General features: G+C 41.2%; 1 protein-coding gene across 1 annotated transcript in view; it reads right to left on the reverse strand.

Moving 5' to 3' along the window:
• Positions 1-17,750, reverse strand: part of GADL1 (glutamate decarboxylase like 1) — a gene marked incomplete at both ends in the record, with an annotated part of 148,128 nt that overhangs the window by 110,597 nt on the left and 19,781 nt on the right. Inside the window, 3 exons of the mRNA XM_080675538.1 lie at positions 3,473-3,563; positions 6,219-6,345; positions 12,626-12,798. Of these exons, the coding sequence (XP_080531664.1) occupies positions 3,473-3,563; positions 6,219-6,345; positions 12,626-12,798 (391 nt within the window). The remainder of the gene's footprint in view (positions 1-3,472; positions 3,564-6,218; positions 6,346-12,625; positions 12,799-17,750) is intronic.

Genomic DNA, 17,750 nt, shown 5'->3' on the forward strand with positions numbered 1-17,750 from the left:
TCAGTGATAGTGCTAGTTAGCGGGTGGCCTTAGGGATATGCTAGCTACTGCAGCAATCTTAATTTACAGAAAAGCTTCAATTCCATTGGGAGAGATGAAGGCAGTGCATCTCGATTCTTTGCATTAGTCATGAGCAGTGGCCATTTTACTCTTTGGATGATGCTTTGGATGCTGGCTAACGGAAAAGCCATTGTCATGGTAACTAGGTTTTATTAGGTTATCACTGTGAGTACCCTAGCAGGCAGCTCTAGATATTCCACATGGAAATGACCCATCCTGAATGAGAGCTTCTTGTACCACACTCCTGTGTTTGTACAAATGAGAAGCGCTCTGTGGGACATCTCTCATTATGGGATTTTACAGCAAAGCACTACCCAGATGCCCTGCCATGAAGAATCTGTTGCTTCGGGCTAGAGGGCTGGAGTCAGAGAGCACTGCTAAGTTAGCCTCTTTAGGAATTTCCTCAGCATAAGTGAGCTACCTTCCCTAAAGTTAAACCCTTCCCTGTGGTGGTCTACACCTGATGACTGGTCCAGCTTGAGGCATAAAGGCCTGGCCACGTGGGCCCAACTCTAGACCAATTTAAGGAGCCATTGTAGCTCCAGAGATCTCCATGGGGTCAGCCTCTTGTCATTGCGCTTACATAGCAGCTTAACTCCTATCTCCTCCCACTCAGCTTCCTTCCCTCAGTGTCACCCATGTTGATCCCACGGGTATTCCTTAATAAACATCTTGTTCACTCAATCTCATTTAGAGCAGCTTCCCAGGGAACTGAACCCAAGACAGTAACCATTGTGCAATGTCTGAGTCTCTCCTTTCTCCAATTAATTTGAGAATGACTAAATATCTATAACCTCCTTCTCTAACAGTTAAGTGATTGCATTAAATTGTACCTGAGTATGTGTACTCTGAATATATAAGCTAGGCAGACACATTCAGATTTATAGTCACAGAATTTAATAAGATTATTTTAATATCTGGAAGGGAAAACTTTGGGAAGAAGAAGAAAAAAAGATGATCTACTATGTATCACCTCCCTATGTGCCAAGCACTATAAGTTCTATTTTTAAATCATGCTAGGATCCCAGTTTACACATATCAAAAATGTGGGGGGAAAGTATACATGTTTATGTGTACCTAAAATATAAGTGAAATAATTATCCACTTTTTTGTAAGAAAAAATTAATACTAAATTAAATAAAAATTAAAACTAATACTTTAAAAACCTCTAAAGATTTCAGTTAAAAGAACTTAGCAAACCCAATATACACAAGGAAAGGCTCACAGAATTGTGCGATTTTACTGTCTCTTCTGACTTACCTAACACTTTAACTCTTCTACCTATTGTAATCCATGGTCTTGCATTACTCTACCCAAAATTCTCTAACTGAAGTCACCAGTGGCATACATGTTGCTAATCTAAGGGACATGTTTTTGTCTTTGTCTTAAATACTCAGCAACATGTGACTCTAGACCAGCCGTGGGCAAACTACGGCCCGTGGGCCGGATCCGGCCCGTTCGGCTGTTCTATCCGGCCCGCGGAGCCGAAAGAGCGGAGGGTTCTCTTGCTCTCCCCTCCGCTCCTTTACTTTGAATTTATATTAGTTCACACAAACACTCCATCCATGCTTTTGTTCCGGCCCTCCGGTCCAGTTTAAGAACCCATTGTGGCCCTCGAGTCAAAAAGTTTGCCCACCCCTGCTCTAGACACTCTCCTCCAGGGCTTCCATGCTTCCTCACCTGATTTTCTCCTTTTCTCTCTCCATTGCAGGCTGATCCTCCTCCTCCTCACTGCTGAATAGTAGATGTCCTCAACGCCCAATCCCAAGCCCTCCTCTCTCCTCACTCTATACTCTGTCCCAAAGGCAGCACTTCTCCATCTCCTGGGTTGTTTAATTTCAGTGTCTCCATCCTTCTCATTAAAATCATTTATAAACACAACCACAGAAATTCATATTTAATTGATCTGGTTTGGAACGCAGGCCTCAATTTAAAAAAAAAAAAAAAAGTTCCCAGGTTGATTCTAATGAGCAGAAAGGATTGAGAATCACTGACTTAAGGAATCTCATCCTTACCCAGTGTTTCAACTACCATCATTCACCAATAACTCTTAAATTGATCCTTTTCATAGATATTAGAATTTTAGTTTCATGTACCTCTCAGGTTGGTGGTATGTACTCTTAGACATCTCAAAGTCATTGTAAGCTCAAATTCTCACAACTGAAAATGAAATTCTTGCTCTTGCCTTTTTCACCATATATTTGAAAATTGGTCCCCTCTTCTAATGCTTCTCATCTCAATGAATGACATGATCATCACCCAAGCTATGAAAGCCAGAAATCCAGGCATTATTCCACAAGCCTCCCTCACTGCCTCATTTCTATGATCCAATATACAGGGTGTCCAAAAAAGATGTATGCATACTTTAACAGCTGACAGCTCAATTTTGAAAATGAAATGTATTTTAATGAACACTGCCTTTATAATTATTCAAAGCATGTATATACTTTTTGGGAGGACACCCTATATGAACCAGTTCTTTCTGTTTTTTTCTTCTAAGCACATTTTTTTGGTCTCTGTTCCTACTACTATCCAAGTCCACGTTATTATCATCTCTCACCTGACTAAGGGTAATGCCCTCTTACTTGATCCTCTCCAATGCCCTCTCCATTATTTCCAGTGATATTTTCAATAAGCAAGTGGCACCTGATAATTTAGAAACCTTCAATGGCTTCCCATTGTACTTAGAATAACGCATAAACATGGCTCCCTGGGTCCTACAGGTCTGGCTCCCATCTATCTCTCCAGTCTTATCTTCATTACAATCTCCCTAGCTATCTCAGCTACACCCAAAGTGACTTCTCAGTTCGCAGCACCTGTCACGCCGTCTCCTACCACAGGGCCTTTGTATATGTTGTTCCTTCTGTTTAGAACTCTTCCCTCCCATTTTCACCTTAATTTTTACTTACCCTTTATTTCTTGACTATAACTTCCTCAGAGAAGACTTTCTAGAGCTCCCAACTAGAAAATATTGGCCCATTTATATTTATAGCATCATGCCCACTTTACATGACAATTGAAATTTTAGATTAATTTGTGGGCACATTTTGATTAATTTGCATGGGGCATCTCTATTTCACTAGATATTTTGTTTCATGAAGGCAAAGTCAAGGTTTGTTTTTACTCAAAGTATCTCTCCGGTACTTAGCACAGACATAGCTTTTCATGCAGAATAAATTAAAAAGTTGCTTGCTCATTTTCTCATTTAAGTGGAGATAATGCCTGCCTTACCCTCTCGCAGTATCACTATCAAATCAAACAGCTCTTCGAATACTACTGTTGTCAGGCTATTCCATTATGACACTGCACCAATGAAATCATTAACTAAAAATTTACAAAATAAAATTTTCATCTACTTAAAAAACATCTCTAATCCACATTTGGTATAAAATTCCAGTATAATGATACTTACACACTTGGATTTAATGCTTCTGTCATAAATCGGGCCACCAAGGAGTAATAATCAAGTCCAGCGTACAACTGGTTGAAAAATCTTGGATGGTCTGTAAATTTAAACAGAGTATTCATCTACACAGCAATAAAAAAGAAAAATCTATCAATACTATATAGCAAAAACATAAAGGAATCTTTTAGACAATAACAGCAGCTGGACACAAAAGAAGATATACTACACAACTGCACTTATGTGATATTCAATATCAGGCCAAGTTGATCTATGGAGATAGAAGTTAGAATTTTGGGTACCTTTGGGAAGGACATATTAATTAGAAAGGAGTCTCCAGAGTGTTGAGAATTGTTTTTATCTCTATGTTGGTGATGGTTATTTACATACACATATGTGCAAATTCATTGATCTGAGAATTTAAGATCAATCCATTGTACTGAATGCAAATTACACCTCAATTTAAAAAAGAGCATTCAAAAACTTAATCATGCACAAAGGAAACAAATGTTAAAGACCCCTCTCCTAGCCCTTTCTCCTGAACAATGATACATTTCTGAGTAAAACCTGAGCCATCTTTTACGACATTTGGTTTGCCTGCTCCTTTCTTTCTACCACCCTGACCCAACCCAAAATCCTCAAGAATTGGGTTTTTGAACACTTTCTGTACATGTATCAAATATCAAAACCTGCTACCTTTATCCTCTGAAAATATTGATATTAACTTCTCCAAATGTACACGTACTTCTCTCACCAGCAGGTTTCGCTTTGGGCTTCTGGCAGCGGGTGGCCTTTTTATTTTCCAGACTGGACCACTTTTCACAACGCAACTGGCATTATGTGGATGGAATAAGATGCGACTCATCGTGCAGCTTGCATAAACTTTCTGATTCAACTTTTTTCAAAGGCAAGTTGCCTTTAAGACTCAAACAACTTCAGTTCCAACTTTCTATTTTTTCTCCCCCGCCTATAAAAGGTTTCGTAAAGGTCCTTGGCTTTACACAATGTGAATATTCACACCAAACACCAGGCTCACTGGCTTGGCATTCTCAATCATAGGACGCCCAGCCTGACTAAGAACGACGGCGCGCGCAGGAGGTCTAGTTCCAATGTTGAGTATTTCGGAACCATTACAGTTAGTGACCTCTTGTTACAACTTCCAGCATTTGGTTTTAGGTTATTTTTCCTCTTTCAACCAGGGGTTCAATGAAAAACAGAAGTATCAAGAGAAAAGGTCTTTTTAAAATAAAACATGGAAAACTTCCTCTAATCAGGCAAAGGAAACCAGACACGGCTGCAAGTAATTTTAATAAGATTTGTTTTTGTTTGTTTGTTTACTTCTGTGTTAATTTATGATTGATTTCCATGATAACGTTATAGAAAATATCTAGTAAGCTGAAAAATCTCCTGCATTAAATGTCCTTCTACACTTCTGACATGCACTAGAATAATAAGATATGTATCTCTACTTTTGAAATGCTAAGTGGGTTTTTGATACATACACCAGACTTTCCCAAGGGAATATAAACCAATTATTTTTAGCCAGGATTTTATGATGTTCCTTCCACTACATTTAGTTCAGCGTCAGAATTCACACAGCATAATGCCTGCATAGTCTTAAGCACTAGATTACCTTTACATCACACTGAGAAATGCATATTTTGGAAAATTATTCTCCTACTTCAAGAACTTGTTCCCCGGGTATATATGAACAGTCAGCTGGAACAGTACTCAGCACAAAACTGTCATCATGTTACTGCATTTACAAAGATCACAGTTGTTAAGCATTGTTGTGAAACTATCACAACATAAACTGACCATGTATAGGATTCATTTTTTATACCTTCCTAAAGGTTTTTATTTTTTGATCCTACTAGAGTTGATAAAATAATTTGGTAATTACCAACTGCCCAGAGTTAATAAGTATTTTCCAAATAAATCTATTCCTATTTATATTAAAGACACATTCTTGCACCTTTTTTTTTTTTTTTGCATATTCATGGCCAGTGGTCGGCAAACTGTGGCTTGCGAGCCACATGTGGCTCACGAGCCACGGTTTGCCCCTCTGTTGACTAATGAGTTTGCCGACCACTGACCTAGACTCTCGATTCCAATAACTACAGGCTGTTGTTGTTCCTTGTGATTAAGCCCCTATCTAAACCACTGAGATTTGAAATCCCTTACAAATTCTATAATCAAAGTATCATTTGCCAGTTTGGATCAACATAAGAAATGAGAAGCGGCAGTAATGGTATATGGTCTTAATTATAAGTGGGGAATGGGGATCGCCAAGGAATGGATAATATTTATTTGTGACCACCAGCACCAACAGTTTCACTCTCATTTTATTTTTGGCCTTTACCACAAATCTGTAATAAGGGTTAAATGGACCATTTAAATACTATCAGAACCACTTTTTTTAAACATATTTTTATTAATTTTAGAAATGAAGGGAGAAGAAGAGAGACAGAAACATCAATGATGAGAATCATTGATCAGCTGCCTCCTGCACGCCCCACACTGGGGATAGAGCCCGCAGCCTTGGTGTGTGCCCTTGACCGAAATCGAAACCGGAACCCTCAGTCCGCAGGCCAACGCTCCATCCTCTGAGCAAAACCGGCTTGGGCAGAACCACTATGTTTTGATCCAGGTTTCTCATCCATAAACACTGTCATACTCAGCTTTACCATGAGGTAAATAAATCCTGAAGAACATGTGCTTATTAGAGGTACTGATCAAGGAAGTAAATTCTTACTAGTTTTGACACTGTAGCGTATGACATCCCGGCAGAGTTGCAATAACCTGTGGTGTGGCTCTCCTGTATCTCTCATCTCCAAATCAAGAAGCTGTTTCAGTTGTTCAGGAGGCTGCCATTCACAAACCTGGAGGGTTAGCAATGGAACGGTTAATTGAGCACCCATGAGGCCAAGTATTGAACGAATATTAGAAGCATGAACTCTAACCTTATGGAGCTTCCAGACAAGTGGGGGGGACTTACAGGGACTTACAGGTACAACTACAGTTTAGCATGAAAAGAGCTATCACAATAATGCAGAAGTCATTAAACAAATGAGGGGCCTCACCTTAGATTTGGAAGGGCAAAAATGTCTTAGAGGAACCAAGCAAAGTTTAGGGATGGGGTAGTGCAAGGGGCATTCTAGGTGGAAGTAATAGAAATCACTAAGGCTGAAATACGAATAGAGGAGCCCAGGGCACATGGGAAGAATGAAGCATGTTTAGTGTGGCTAGAAGAGGCAGTTTGAGGAAGGGAGAGGCAAGAATTAAGGATGAAATAACAAATACCTGCTAACTAGTCTCTGTGCTTATATCCTTGCCTCATAGTCTACTAGCAATGTGGCATGGTCATCCCTTTGCTCAAATATTCCCAATGGGCCCCCATATTCTTCACGGTAAAACCAAAGTCTGTACAATGACCTAGAAGGATCCTGTATAATCTGCTTCCCCTGGTAGGGTTCCCCTTCTAGTTGCATGTAGCACTACTTTCCTCCTGGCCGACTGTGCCCTGCCAACCTGGCCTCTTGCTGTTCTTCAGTGCACCAGGCATACTCCCATCAGGGTCTCTGCACTAGCTGTGCCCTCCGCCTGGAATGCTTCTCCTCCAAATACCCCTACAGCTCATTTCCTCACTGCTTCCAAAGCTCCACGCAAACGCCACTTGCTCAATGACAGCAATTCTGATTTCCTTATTAAAAATCACAAACTGCACATTACCCCATCTCTACGAATCTCTCCTGACTTTTCTACTCGTCATTTTTCTATAGCTCTTATCACCTTCCAATATTTATTATGTCCTATATAATCTCCATGAAAACGGAGACATTGGTCTGTTTGTTCACTGGTCCCAAGTAAATGATGCAGAGCCGGACACCTAAGGGGAGGCTCAATAAAGATATGATGAATGAGTAAGTAAATGAATGAATGAAGAAATAAGCAAGACTTATATCATGATAGGCTTTATGTGGCATAAAGCGTGAACTTGGCACTAAGGAAGCCATTGGAATGTTTTGGATGGGGCAATTATATCATCATATTTGTGTTTTGGATAATAGCTTTTGTTGCTATGGGGAGATTCCAAGTAAAATTGGAAATAAAGGTTACTGTAATAAATCAGACAAGAAAAGGTGGCAGGCTGGATGAGGGTAGATACTATAAGAATGAAGTATTTCTAGAGATATTTGAAATGCTAAATCAATAGAACTTAGAAATCAATTTCACAGTGAGGATGAGGGATAGGAATAACCAAGGATAATCCTGAGGTCTCTAGCTTGCATGCATGGGTTGATGGTGGTGATAGGGAGAAGCATCTGGTATGGGTGGGGATGATGAGTTTGGAGAATATTTAGTCTAAGGATTCTCAAGACATCCAAAGGGGTGTAGCAGTTGGTCCGAAGCTCCTGTGAAATATGAGGAAGAGAGGTTCAGGCATACACGATGATAATCTAACATGGTTAACACAGCTCAGAGAGAACCTACAGGAAAGAGGAAAAGGTGCAGGATCTCCCCTGAGTAATGCAAACACTTAAAAAGTGGGCAAAGGGAGAGGGGCTCATGTGTGAGGTGGGGGACATGCTGAAGAAGCAGGGAGAATCCTAGAAGAGTTTAATGCTATTAACACAAAGAAAAAAGAATGTTCTGAGAAAAAGAACATAGTCATCACTGTCAAATCCTAGTGAGAAGCCAAATTAGATAAAGACTGTGAAGTGCTCATGGGTGTTATCAACAAGGAGGTGTTCTTGGCAAGAGCAGTGTGACTTAGAGGTAGGAGTGGAGGCCAGATTGCTGTGAAGTGAGGGTGTAGGAGGTGAGGAGATAGAGGGAGGGAGGAGGGGAGACAATTTTTTAGAAGTTTGGCTGTGGAGGGGAGGAGAGAGACAGGGGAGTAGTCAGGAAGTGAGGAGACTAAGTGGTGGGAGGTTGTGGGAAACAGGAGGAAATACCAAGTTGTCCAAGAGGTATGAAATTAACCTCTGATGTTAGGACTACAACAGGCAGAGGTAAATCAAAAGTAACAGAAACAATAAGAAGAATTAACTAGTGATATACACAACAACATGGATGAATCTCAAATACATTTTGCTGAGGGAAAATAGCAAGACTCAAAAGGTTACGTGTGATATGATTCCACCTATCTGACATTCTGGAAAAGACAAAAACTACAGGGACAAAAAACAGAATAATCGCTTCCAGGGTCTAGAGTTGAGGGGAGGGTTTGACTATAGAGGGGCATAAGGAAATTTGGAGGGTGAACTATTCTATATCTTGATTGTGGTGATGGTTTCAAGAATTTTCAAAACTCATAGAACAGTACACCAAAAAGAGTAAATTTTACTGAATGTAAATTATGACTTTTTTTAAAAAAAAAAAGGTGGCTAAGAAAGTGTGTTGGGTACTAGAAGTGATCATCTCACGAAGTGTGGGGATGTACAAGCAGGGCACTTTATTTAAAAAAAAAAGTAAGTTAAATGTATTGGGGTGACATTGGTTAATAAAATGATGTTTCAAGTGTACATTTCTATGACACCTCATCTGTACATTGTGTTGTGTACCCACCACCCAAAATAAAATCTTCCATCACCATATATTTGACCTATTTACCCTTTAGTAACCCCCACCCCCGTCACCTTTTAATGGTACCCTGTTGGACCTCTAACAAAGTAGGCTAAGTTAGTGGTATAAAAACTTCACTCCCTCCCTCAACCCCACATAGCTTTCTATCCACGTTCACATGGAGAGTCTTCACATCTGCTATATTGTGATTGACTTGTGTTTCCTTAATTGATAACTTAGCATCATAAGCCTACCCTTCTCATCTTCTCACTTATTAGTTCCCTATATGAACACTTTTTTTTTTCTAGGCAAAATGGTCCCCTTACTATGTTAAATGCATCTTGTTCTTTTGCAACTCTCTTTCCATATTTAACTTCCTGCTTTCTTCAACACACAGAGGCTGACTTCTCTGCGCCCAACAAAATCTTACTTAACCTTCACATTCCACATGAAAGCTCAAAGTGCCCACCGCTCTGTGAAATCCCCAAAGTCAGCCCCAGTCACAGAGCATTTATCACATTCTTATGGGACCCCCTCTTCTCTTTTCCAATGAAAACTTATTCTTCCAATTAGATTATAAATTCAGTTCAAAGCTGAGCCTTTCTCTTATTTTTCTTTATATTTCCCTGGGCTAACTATAATGCCTTACCCATAACAGTCAGTTAATATTTAATGACTGCATAAAGGCCAATTAAAAAAAAATCTTACCAGAGGAGCAGTGTGCTCCAAAGTAAAGCAGGTGCAAAATATTTCACAAGTACAGATAAGACCATAAAATAGGCAATTATAAATATATAATTAGGAAATATCAGTGATTTTGCCTTGAACATAGCCATTCAAAGTTCACAATTCATTTAAATCTATTTTGGTATTAATTTTCCCAAATGCATGTGATAAAAAATTCAGAATACATCCTGCTTCACATTCAAAATGTTTTTTAAATGACTTTTATTTCCAACTAATAGAATTGGAATAAAAATCTCTCCATCTCTCCTATTTGTTGACCCATTTGTTGGTAACCCAATTCACACATAAATAGTGATCAATGAGAGAAAGGATAATTTGGGAATTTTATGAAACATATAGAGGAGTAAGTAGCTAAGGCACAGACTCTGAAGCCAGACTGCCTGGGTTTCAGTGCCAGCTCTGATGCTTACTAGCATGTGATCTTAGGCAGAGTACTTGACCTCTTTGTATCTCATTTTTTTTCCTCATTTCTAAAATGTAGTTACTAAACAGTACCTGCCTCTTAGGGGATTAAATGAACAAATACATATGGTGTAGTCCTTGGAACAGCATCTGGTACATCGTTAAGTACTCTTAAGAGTAGATGTTGTTAGTAGTGGTTCCCATATCATTTTGTGTGGGGAGCAGCTACAGGGTTTTGAACAGGTTCAAGCCTTGGACTGATGAGAGGGCACAGTCTTCTCATTGCCAAGCTTGGAGGGCAGGGCCCTCCCAGCACAATTATAGCCAACAGCTGTAGTTGTAAGCTTGAACCTATGGTCCGAACACGTGGCCCCACGTGCCTGAGTAATGTAGGCTTGATAGAGTTCAGGTGCATGTAATTGAGTAGGATCAAAACTCAGGAGAATGTTGTAAACATCTTGACCACACCCTTACTTTGCCTCATGGAAATCTGGCTATAAAATAAAGACACGGCTTGCGGCACTGTCGCTGTCTCTCAGAGAAGCAGCGGCCCACCGAGACCCAGCTTTCATTCTCTTGTCTGTCTTTTCTAAGCCTTTCAGCCGTGCCCACTCAGGTTCACCCTTGGCCATGCTAGCGCAGCACAATTTTGAATCTGATTTGGAGCCCCAATTTGAAACCAAAAATCAATACTTGGTACCAGACAGAAGTCAGACTTAACAACCAAAGATTTCTAACCTAACATCAGACAAGCTCCTGTAAGGACCCTCAGATAAACTGTAAAACCTGTCACACCCTTTCTAACTTCTGCTTGGTTTTTAGTAGCTACATAAAGAATGTGTACCAAAAAATGGAGAGTAAAGTGTGTTTCACAGAGTGTATAAGTCTGACCATCAGGTTATTTATAGTCTATACTAGAGGCCCGGTGCATGAAATTCATGCATGGGGGTGTGTGTCTCTCAGCCCAGCCTGCACCCTCTCCAATCTGGGACACCTTGAGGGATGTTCGACTGCCCGTTTAGGCCCGATCCTACTGGGATTGGGCCTAAATGGGCAGTCAGACATCCCTCTCACAATCCAGGACTGCTGGCTCCCAACTGCTCGCCTGCCTGCCTTCCTGATCACCCCCTAACCACTCCCCTGCCAGCCTGATCACCCCCAAACCACTCCCTGCCAGCCTAATTGCCCCTAACTGCCCTCCCCTGCAGGCCTGGTCACCCCTAACTGCCCTCCCCTGCAGGCCTGGTCCCCCCCAACTCCTCTCCCCTGCAGGCCTGGGTCCCCCCCAACTGCCCTTCCCTGCAGGCCCAGTCACCCCCAACTTCCCTCCTCTGCTGGCCTGGTCACCCCTAACTGCCCTCCCCTGCAGGCTTGATCGCCCCCAACTGCCCTCCCTTGCAGGCCTGGTCCCTCCCAACTGCTCTCCTCTGCTGGCCATCTTGTGGCGGCCATCTTGTGTCCACATGGAGCAGCCATCTTTGACCACATGGGGGTACCCATCTTGTGTGTTGGAGTGATGGTCAATTTGCATATTACTCTTTTATTAGATAGGATTATTTATCTAGGGCAGAAAGCTTCATCCATGTGCTTCGTGGCCTTATATGCCTAAGTTGTGGACTCCCAGACAATCTTCCAGCAAATAATGACTGTTAAGAGTTAACCCTTCCATTCCTGGCCAGCATGGCTCAGTGGTTGAACACAGACCTATGAACCAGGAGGTCACAGTTCAATTCTCCTTCAGAGCACATGCCAGGGTTGTGGGCTTGATCCTCGGCATGGGCATGCAAGAGGCAGCCAATCAATGATTCTCTCTCATCATTAATGTTTCTATCTCTCCCTCTCCCTTCCTCTCTGAAATCAATTATACATATATATAAACTAGAGGCCCGGTGCACAGATTCGTGCACCGGTGGGGTCCCTCGGCCTGGCCTGTGGGGATCAGGCTGAAACCGGCTCTCCAACACCCCCAAGGGGTCCCGGATTGCGAGAGGGTGCAGGCCAGGCTGAGGGACTCCACCAGTGCACGATCAGGGCTTGGGAGGGACTGCAGGAGGGCTCTAGGGTGTGTCCAGCCCATCTCGCCCAGTTCCAATCAGCCAGACTCCAGTAGCAAGCTAACCTACCGGTCGGAGCATCTGCCACCTGGTGGTCAGTGCGCATCATAGTGACTGGTCGAACAGTTGAATAGTCGGACACTTAGCATATTAGGCTTTTATTATATAGGATATATTTTTTATTTTCTTAAAATGCTAACCCTTGCAGGAAAGCAGATATGGGGTGGGGAAGACAAATGCAACTTTAGTATCTGGACAGCCCCTTGAAACAAAGATATAGAGGAAATTAAAGTGTGCACTTCCCATTTCCCTTACATCTAGCCATCCAGATTTTGGGGGGAAAAGCATCTTTCCTCATTCCTGGGATTGCTTACAGACTCTTTTCTTTTACCTTCTCATTGACATCTGTCGCCTTTAAAACCACCTCTTCCATTATTAGCCTACAGGCCTCTTCAACAAACTTCTCTCCTGCCTTTGCATCTGTAGTGGGACCATTCAGTATGATCCCGTCCACGAGAACAGCGCTCTTCTTAGCTGGAACCATCTCTTGTTGATCAGTATCTGCTGGAAGCACACACACAAAAAAAAAACTGTGTATGAGAGATAATCTAAGTAGACCACAACAAAACACAGGGTAAAAAATGAGTCACCGCCCCAGCTTCAAATGGCATGATTTATTCTAATGCATTTGCAGCACTGAAGTTGACAGTTTCTTATATGGTGCTCAAGAGTGGAGTTGTGGAAAGAAACCTCTATATCCCATTCCTGCAGGATCTTGTTCAGCATCAGGGAGTGTGGATGAGCTCAAATAATTTAAATTCAACCAATTTTACCCACTCTTATAAACACCTTTCAAAAGATCGTGGTAAATACAAAGCCCATGTCTATTGCATGAACACACCCTTTCTTGTAATTTCTTAAGGATTTTCATATATTTCCTTTTAATAAGTCATTCCTAAAGAAGAAAAAAATATTGGAGTGTCACTTTTCTTAAGTTTACATTTTAAGCATATGTTTAAATGACCCTCTATATTATAGACAGTGCTTTGTCACTGACATCCTCCCCTACCCCGCTTAAATCTACTCAGCCATTTCCTACTGAAAGAAGATAAAAGAAAATGTGAGGCATGATGGTTTGCATAAACCCGTATTTAATGGCTTTAAACTTCTCAAACTTGCAGTTTAGGCCCAGACGGAAGGATGGAACAGGACAATTTTAGGACGACACAGCTGCCGGGTCAGTGACTAATGGTTAAAAGTCAGCATGGAAATTTATAGCTGAGGATAAAGGATCATCCTCCACAAAAATAACACTGACAACTGAATCCAGATAGCCAATCAATATCTGCTACACGTGTTGATTTGATTGTTTTTCTTTGTCTAAATAGTCTCTCTCCTCCTTATAATGTTCATATTCATTTAGTTGTGGAAATTGACAGAAACAAGTTTTGTATTTCTCAGTCCTGCACCTAGCCCAGGGCCTTACGCATACTTTCTAAAACTGCCTTAAGTATGCTGATGGTCTAACTGTATTTCAAGTATTTCTATATTTATTGAGGACTCTAAGAGTATTAACATGTATTATGCTGTTGAGTTTGTCTTCTCCTCAACATTAAATGTTTTGATAAAGTTCTGAGGTTTATAAACTCTTTCGTTCCATTGCTGCCAAACTCACATGGCATCCCTGGAGGCAGATGGAAATGTCACGGGAACATTCCCCAATGTGGGAAAGATGGAACCTGCAGTGAGAGATCAATCTTTATCCTCACACCGAAGGCTGAACCATCCAGAGCTCCGATGTTGAATTTTCGTTCCATCCCTCACATTCGCTTATCTTTCACTTGAAAGGATGTATTTAACATGGTTTAGGGCTGAATGCTGAAGCAATAGAATTTCACTTTTAGATGGAAATGCTTTACACCTAAAGGCACTTTCCTTCCCCCAATTTTAGGTCCTAAAAATAAACTGGAAAAGAGGACAATTATTCAGGAAACCCTGGTTATGTCAGTAGGCAGTGCTATTATTAAGCACACAGAAAAAGTTAGTGATTTTTTTACCTCATTAGTAGGATTGTGGGTTTTTATTGCCCAGGGAATAGCAGCCTCTCAGATGAGAGTCTCTCTCTTCTCCTCCCCTCCCCTCCCCTCCCCTCCCCTCCCCTCCTCTCCCCTCTCCTCTCCTTCTTCTCTCCCTCTCTCTCTCTCTCTCACTAAAAAATGTCAAATACCGACTTGCAACTACTGAAATTGGAATTAAAATGATCTGTCTCCATAACAACAAATTAAAGAAATGCCCATAATTCATACAATTATTTAGAAGGAAATACTATAAAAACTGGGTATAGATTATTCCTCTTTTCTTGATAGATATGTTTCATTTCTACTGCCAAATGGCATCATATGACTCTTCCTCCGCCTGCATTTTCCCAAATGGGAAAAGACCCTCTGGAGACTGTACAGTAGGTCACACTGTGATCTTTGGGGATGCAACCCTAGGACTTCGAATCTAACTGCTGGAGTTATAGTGGTTAATAAGAGACTTTCAATTGAAGGAATCTTCCATATAGCCAGAATATGACTGCTTTTTATTAGACTCTTTCCTGAAACCATCAAATACTAGTCCAAACCACCATCAAATGCTTACATTACTGTAGCAGCCTCCCAACTGATCCCCCAGCTCCTCCTATACCCTGCATGCCATGTGGACTAATCTCAACATGGTAGCTCCTATGTTCTTTTGAAAAGATAATTCAGATCACATGATGACTACTGTACTCAAACCATCCAATGGCCATTTATGTCATTAAACCAATGACCAAGTCCTTATAATGACCTCTATGGCCCTCAAAGAGCCACTTTCCCATTATCTCTTGGAGCACAAACTTCATCTCTTATTTCTGTCCTTTAAGCTCACCACTTTGGCTTCTTCAATATTCTTCCATTTTTTTCTTAAACACCAGCTTCTCAACAAGGCCTTCATTGATAACCTTACTTACAAACTGCAACCGCTTCTTTCCCCGCCTTCTCTCTCTTCTTTATTTGTTGCAGACTCTAATAAATGCTCTAAAGAAAATTACCTGAATGACTTGATAGAATACAGACAAGAAGTTATTTCAGAACCTGGTCAGGGAAAAGCATTCTGAAGAAGCCACATTTGAACTGAGACATGAAAGAGGAGATGGAACCAGACCTGGAACAAGAGACTAGTCCAGGTAGAAGGAACAGAAAATGCAAATAATCGGTACATTGGCCTCTTAAAGAAATAGAAAGGGATCAATGTGGCTCAAGTGTGAGAACAAGGAGAAGGCAGGAATAAGTGAGATTTGGAGAGATAGACAGGAGCAGATCAGGTAAGGTATTTTATTCTAAAAGCAACAGGAAGCCATTTAAAGGGTTCTAAACAGAGGAGCAACATGATCTAGTTTGCAGTTATAAAAGATTACTCTGACACCATGAGGATGATGGACTGTCAGAGGCAGATGTGGAAAAAGGGACATTGCTTAGGAGACTACTGTAGAAGTCCAGGCAACAGATCATTGCAGCTTTGATCTGGAAGGAGGCAGCAGAAATGTAGCAAAGTGGGAGACATTTTGGCGGTAAAGCCAAGAGGACTTGATGATGAAGTAGATATAGGGGGTCAAGAAAGCAAAAGAACCTAAGGTGACTCTTGGGGTTAGGGCCTGAGACACCAGGGAATTGCTGGGGGACATACTGATATGAAGGCCACTGGAAAAGGACAAGTTGGGTAAGTGGGTGGTAAGGTGGGGGCAGAGTATCAAGATTTTTTCACTGATTAGTAGAAAATGCTTATCATGAGGTAGAAACAAAGGACATGGCAAGAACATTCATGACAAAAAAGTAAGCAAACATGAACTAGGCAGAAAAATGCATCTGTCTGTGTCCAGGAAACCTCAAAGAAGTGCTGTTTGTCCAAGGGGCAGGGTCTGCAAGTGGGAAAAGTGACTACTGAGAAGGAGGCATGGTGACTGATCTTACAGGAGCTTGAATAGAGACAGGAATTTAGATGTTACCAGTACTTGGCAGCCAACAGGCAGCCACTGAGAACTTCAGATGGAGTAGGAGAGTGCTTCAGAAAGATGCAGTGAGTACTCATGTAGCATTCAGACGGGAAAACAAGAACTGGAGGTGGGGAGACTTGATGGCAATAATCCAGGCCAGGGAGAGGGAGGACATGAATCTGATACAAGACAAGACAGTAGGTTTATATTTATTTTAATCTCTCCCCTACAATCGTGTTCCCAAAAACTTGGATCCAAGAATCCTGTGTCTTTTAATGAGCCCTGCCACTGTCCATGGGTAGGATAGTTTTCTATCCTCCAGTAACTCTGTGTTCTAAAATGATCGTTAGATGAAAACATTACAGAATAAGATAGGAACAAAATCATTTTGTGCATCCATGCATTGGCTCCTCCCTTGCAAAGGGTGGATGAAAATATAACATTTCTGGGAAGTGACATCTTCCCATCACCCAGGGTTTTATTTTATGAGGTCCTGTTGCATTAGCATCTGGGATGCCAGGGAAATGATGATTCGGATTCTGTTGAGACACAAAGGCATTGCTTTCAACAAAAGAACTGGGTCCATGAACATCATCTATTCTCTAAGACAGGGGTGGGCAAACTTTTTGACTTGAGGGCCACAATGGGTTCTTAAACTGGACCGGAGGGCCGGAATAAAAGCATGGATGGAGTGTTTGTGTGAACTAATATAAATTCAAAGTAAACATCATTACATAAAAGGGTACAGTCTTTTTTTTTATTATTTCAATAGTTTTATTCATTTCAAACATTTTAACAAGAAGAATGTAAACACTAATTATTATAATTTGAAACTTCAAAAAATGGAGGAATCATAGCACAATAACATACCTTATATTGAAGATGGCAAAGGCAAAATAAAATTGCCTAACAAAGAAAGGTACAAAAGCCTTTCAAATTAAACTTAAATATAATAAAATAATTTAAAACTAAAACATATAGAAAAGAACAAAATGTGTAAACAGTAAATTAAACATTTTCTTTAGTGCAACTTCCAAATTATGCCCAGGACATAGATGTAGATGGCAATGTAGACTGGGTTGAAAGGTTTTTGGTCTTTAAAACATCAACTTCAGTGGGAACAGTGTTGTTGGTCTCCTTTTTAGCTAATGCTCTGATACTATGCTCTCCAGGGGCGTGTCTCCCTACATCACCACGATAACGTGTCTACGCATTCCCAGGGTGATGTCAGGGGATGCATCCGCGGGCATTACAAGGAGCCTCTGGAAGATTGAGAGGTTGTTCCTTCTACTGAATGGGCGGATATAAATCCGCCCACTCAGAAGAAGGAGCTGCGGCCGTGTTTCCCGACGTTGCCATGTTAACACTGCTGCTGGTGAAGGAGCGGAGGGGAGAGCAAGAGAACCCTCTGCTCTTTTGGCTCCGAGGGCCAGATAGAACAGCTGAACGGGCCGGATCCGGCCCTCGGGCTGTAGTTTGCCCACGGCTGCAGAGGACA

This window comes from Plecotus auritus (assembly GCF_963455305.1).
Source record: "Plecotus auritus genome assembly, chromosome: 6".
Taxonomy (NCBI): Eukaryota; Metazoa; Chordata; class Mammalia; order Chiroptera; family Vespertilionidae; genus Plecotus; species Plecotus auritus.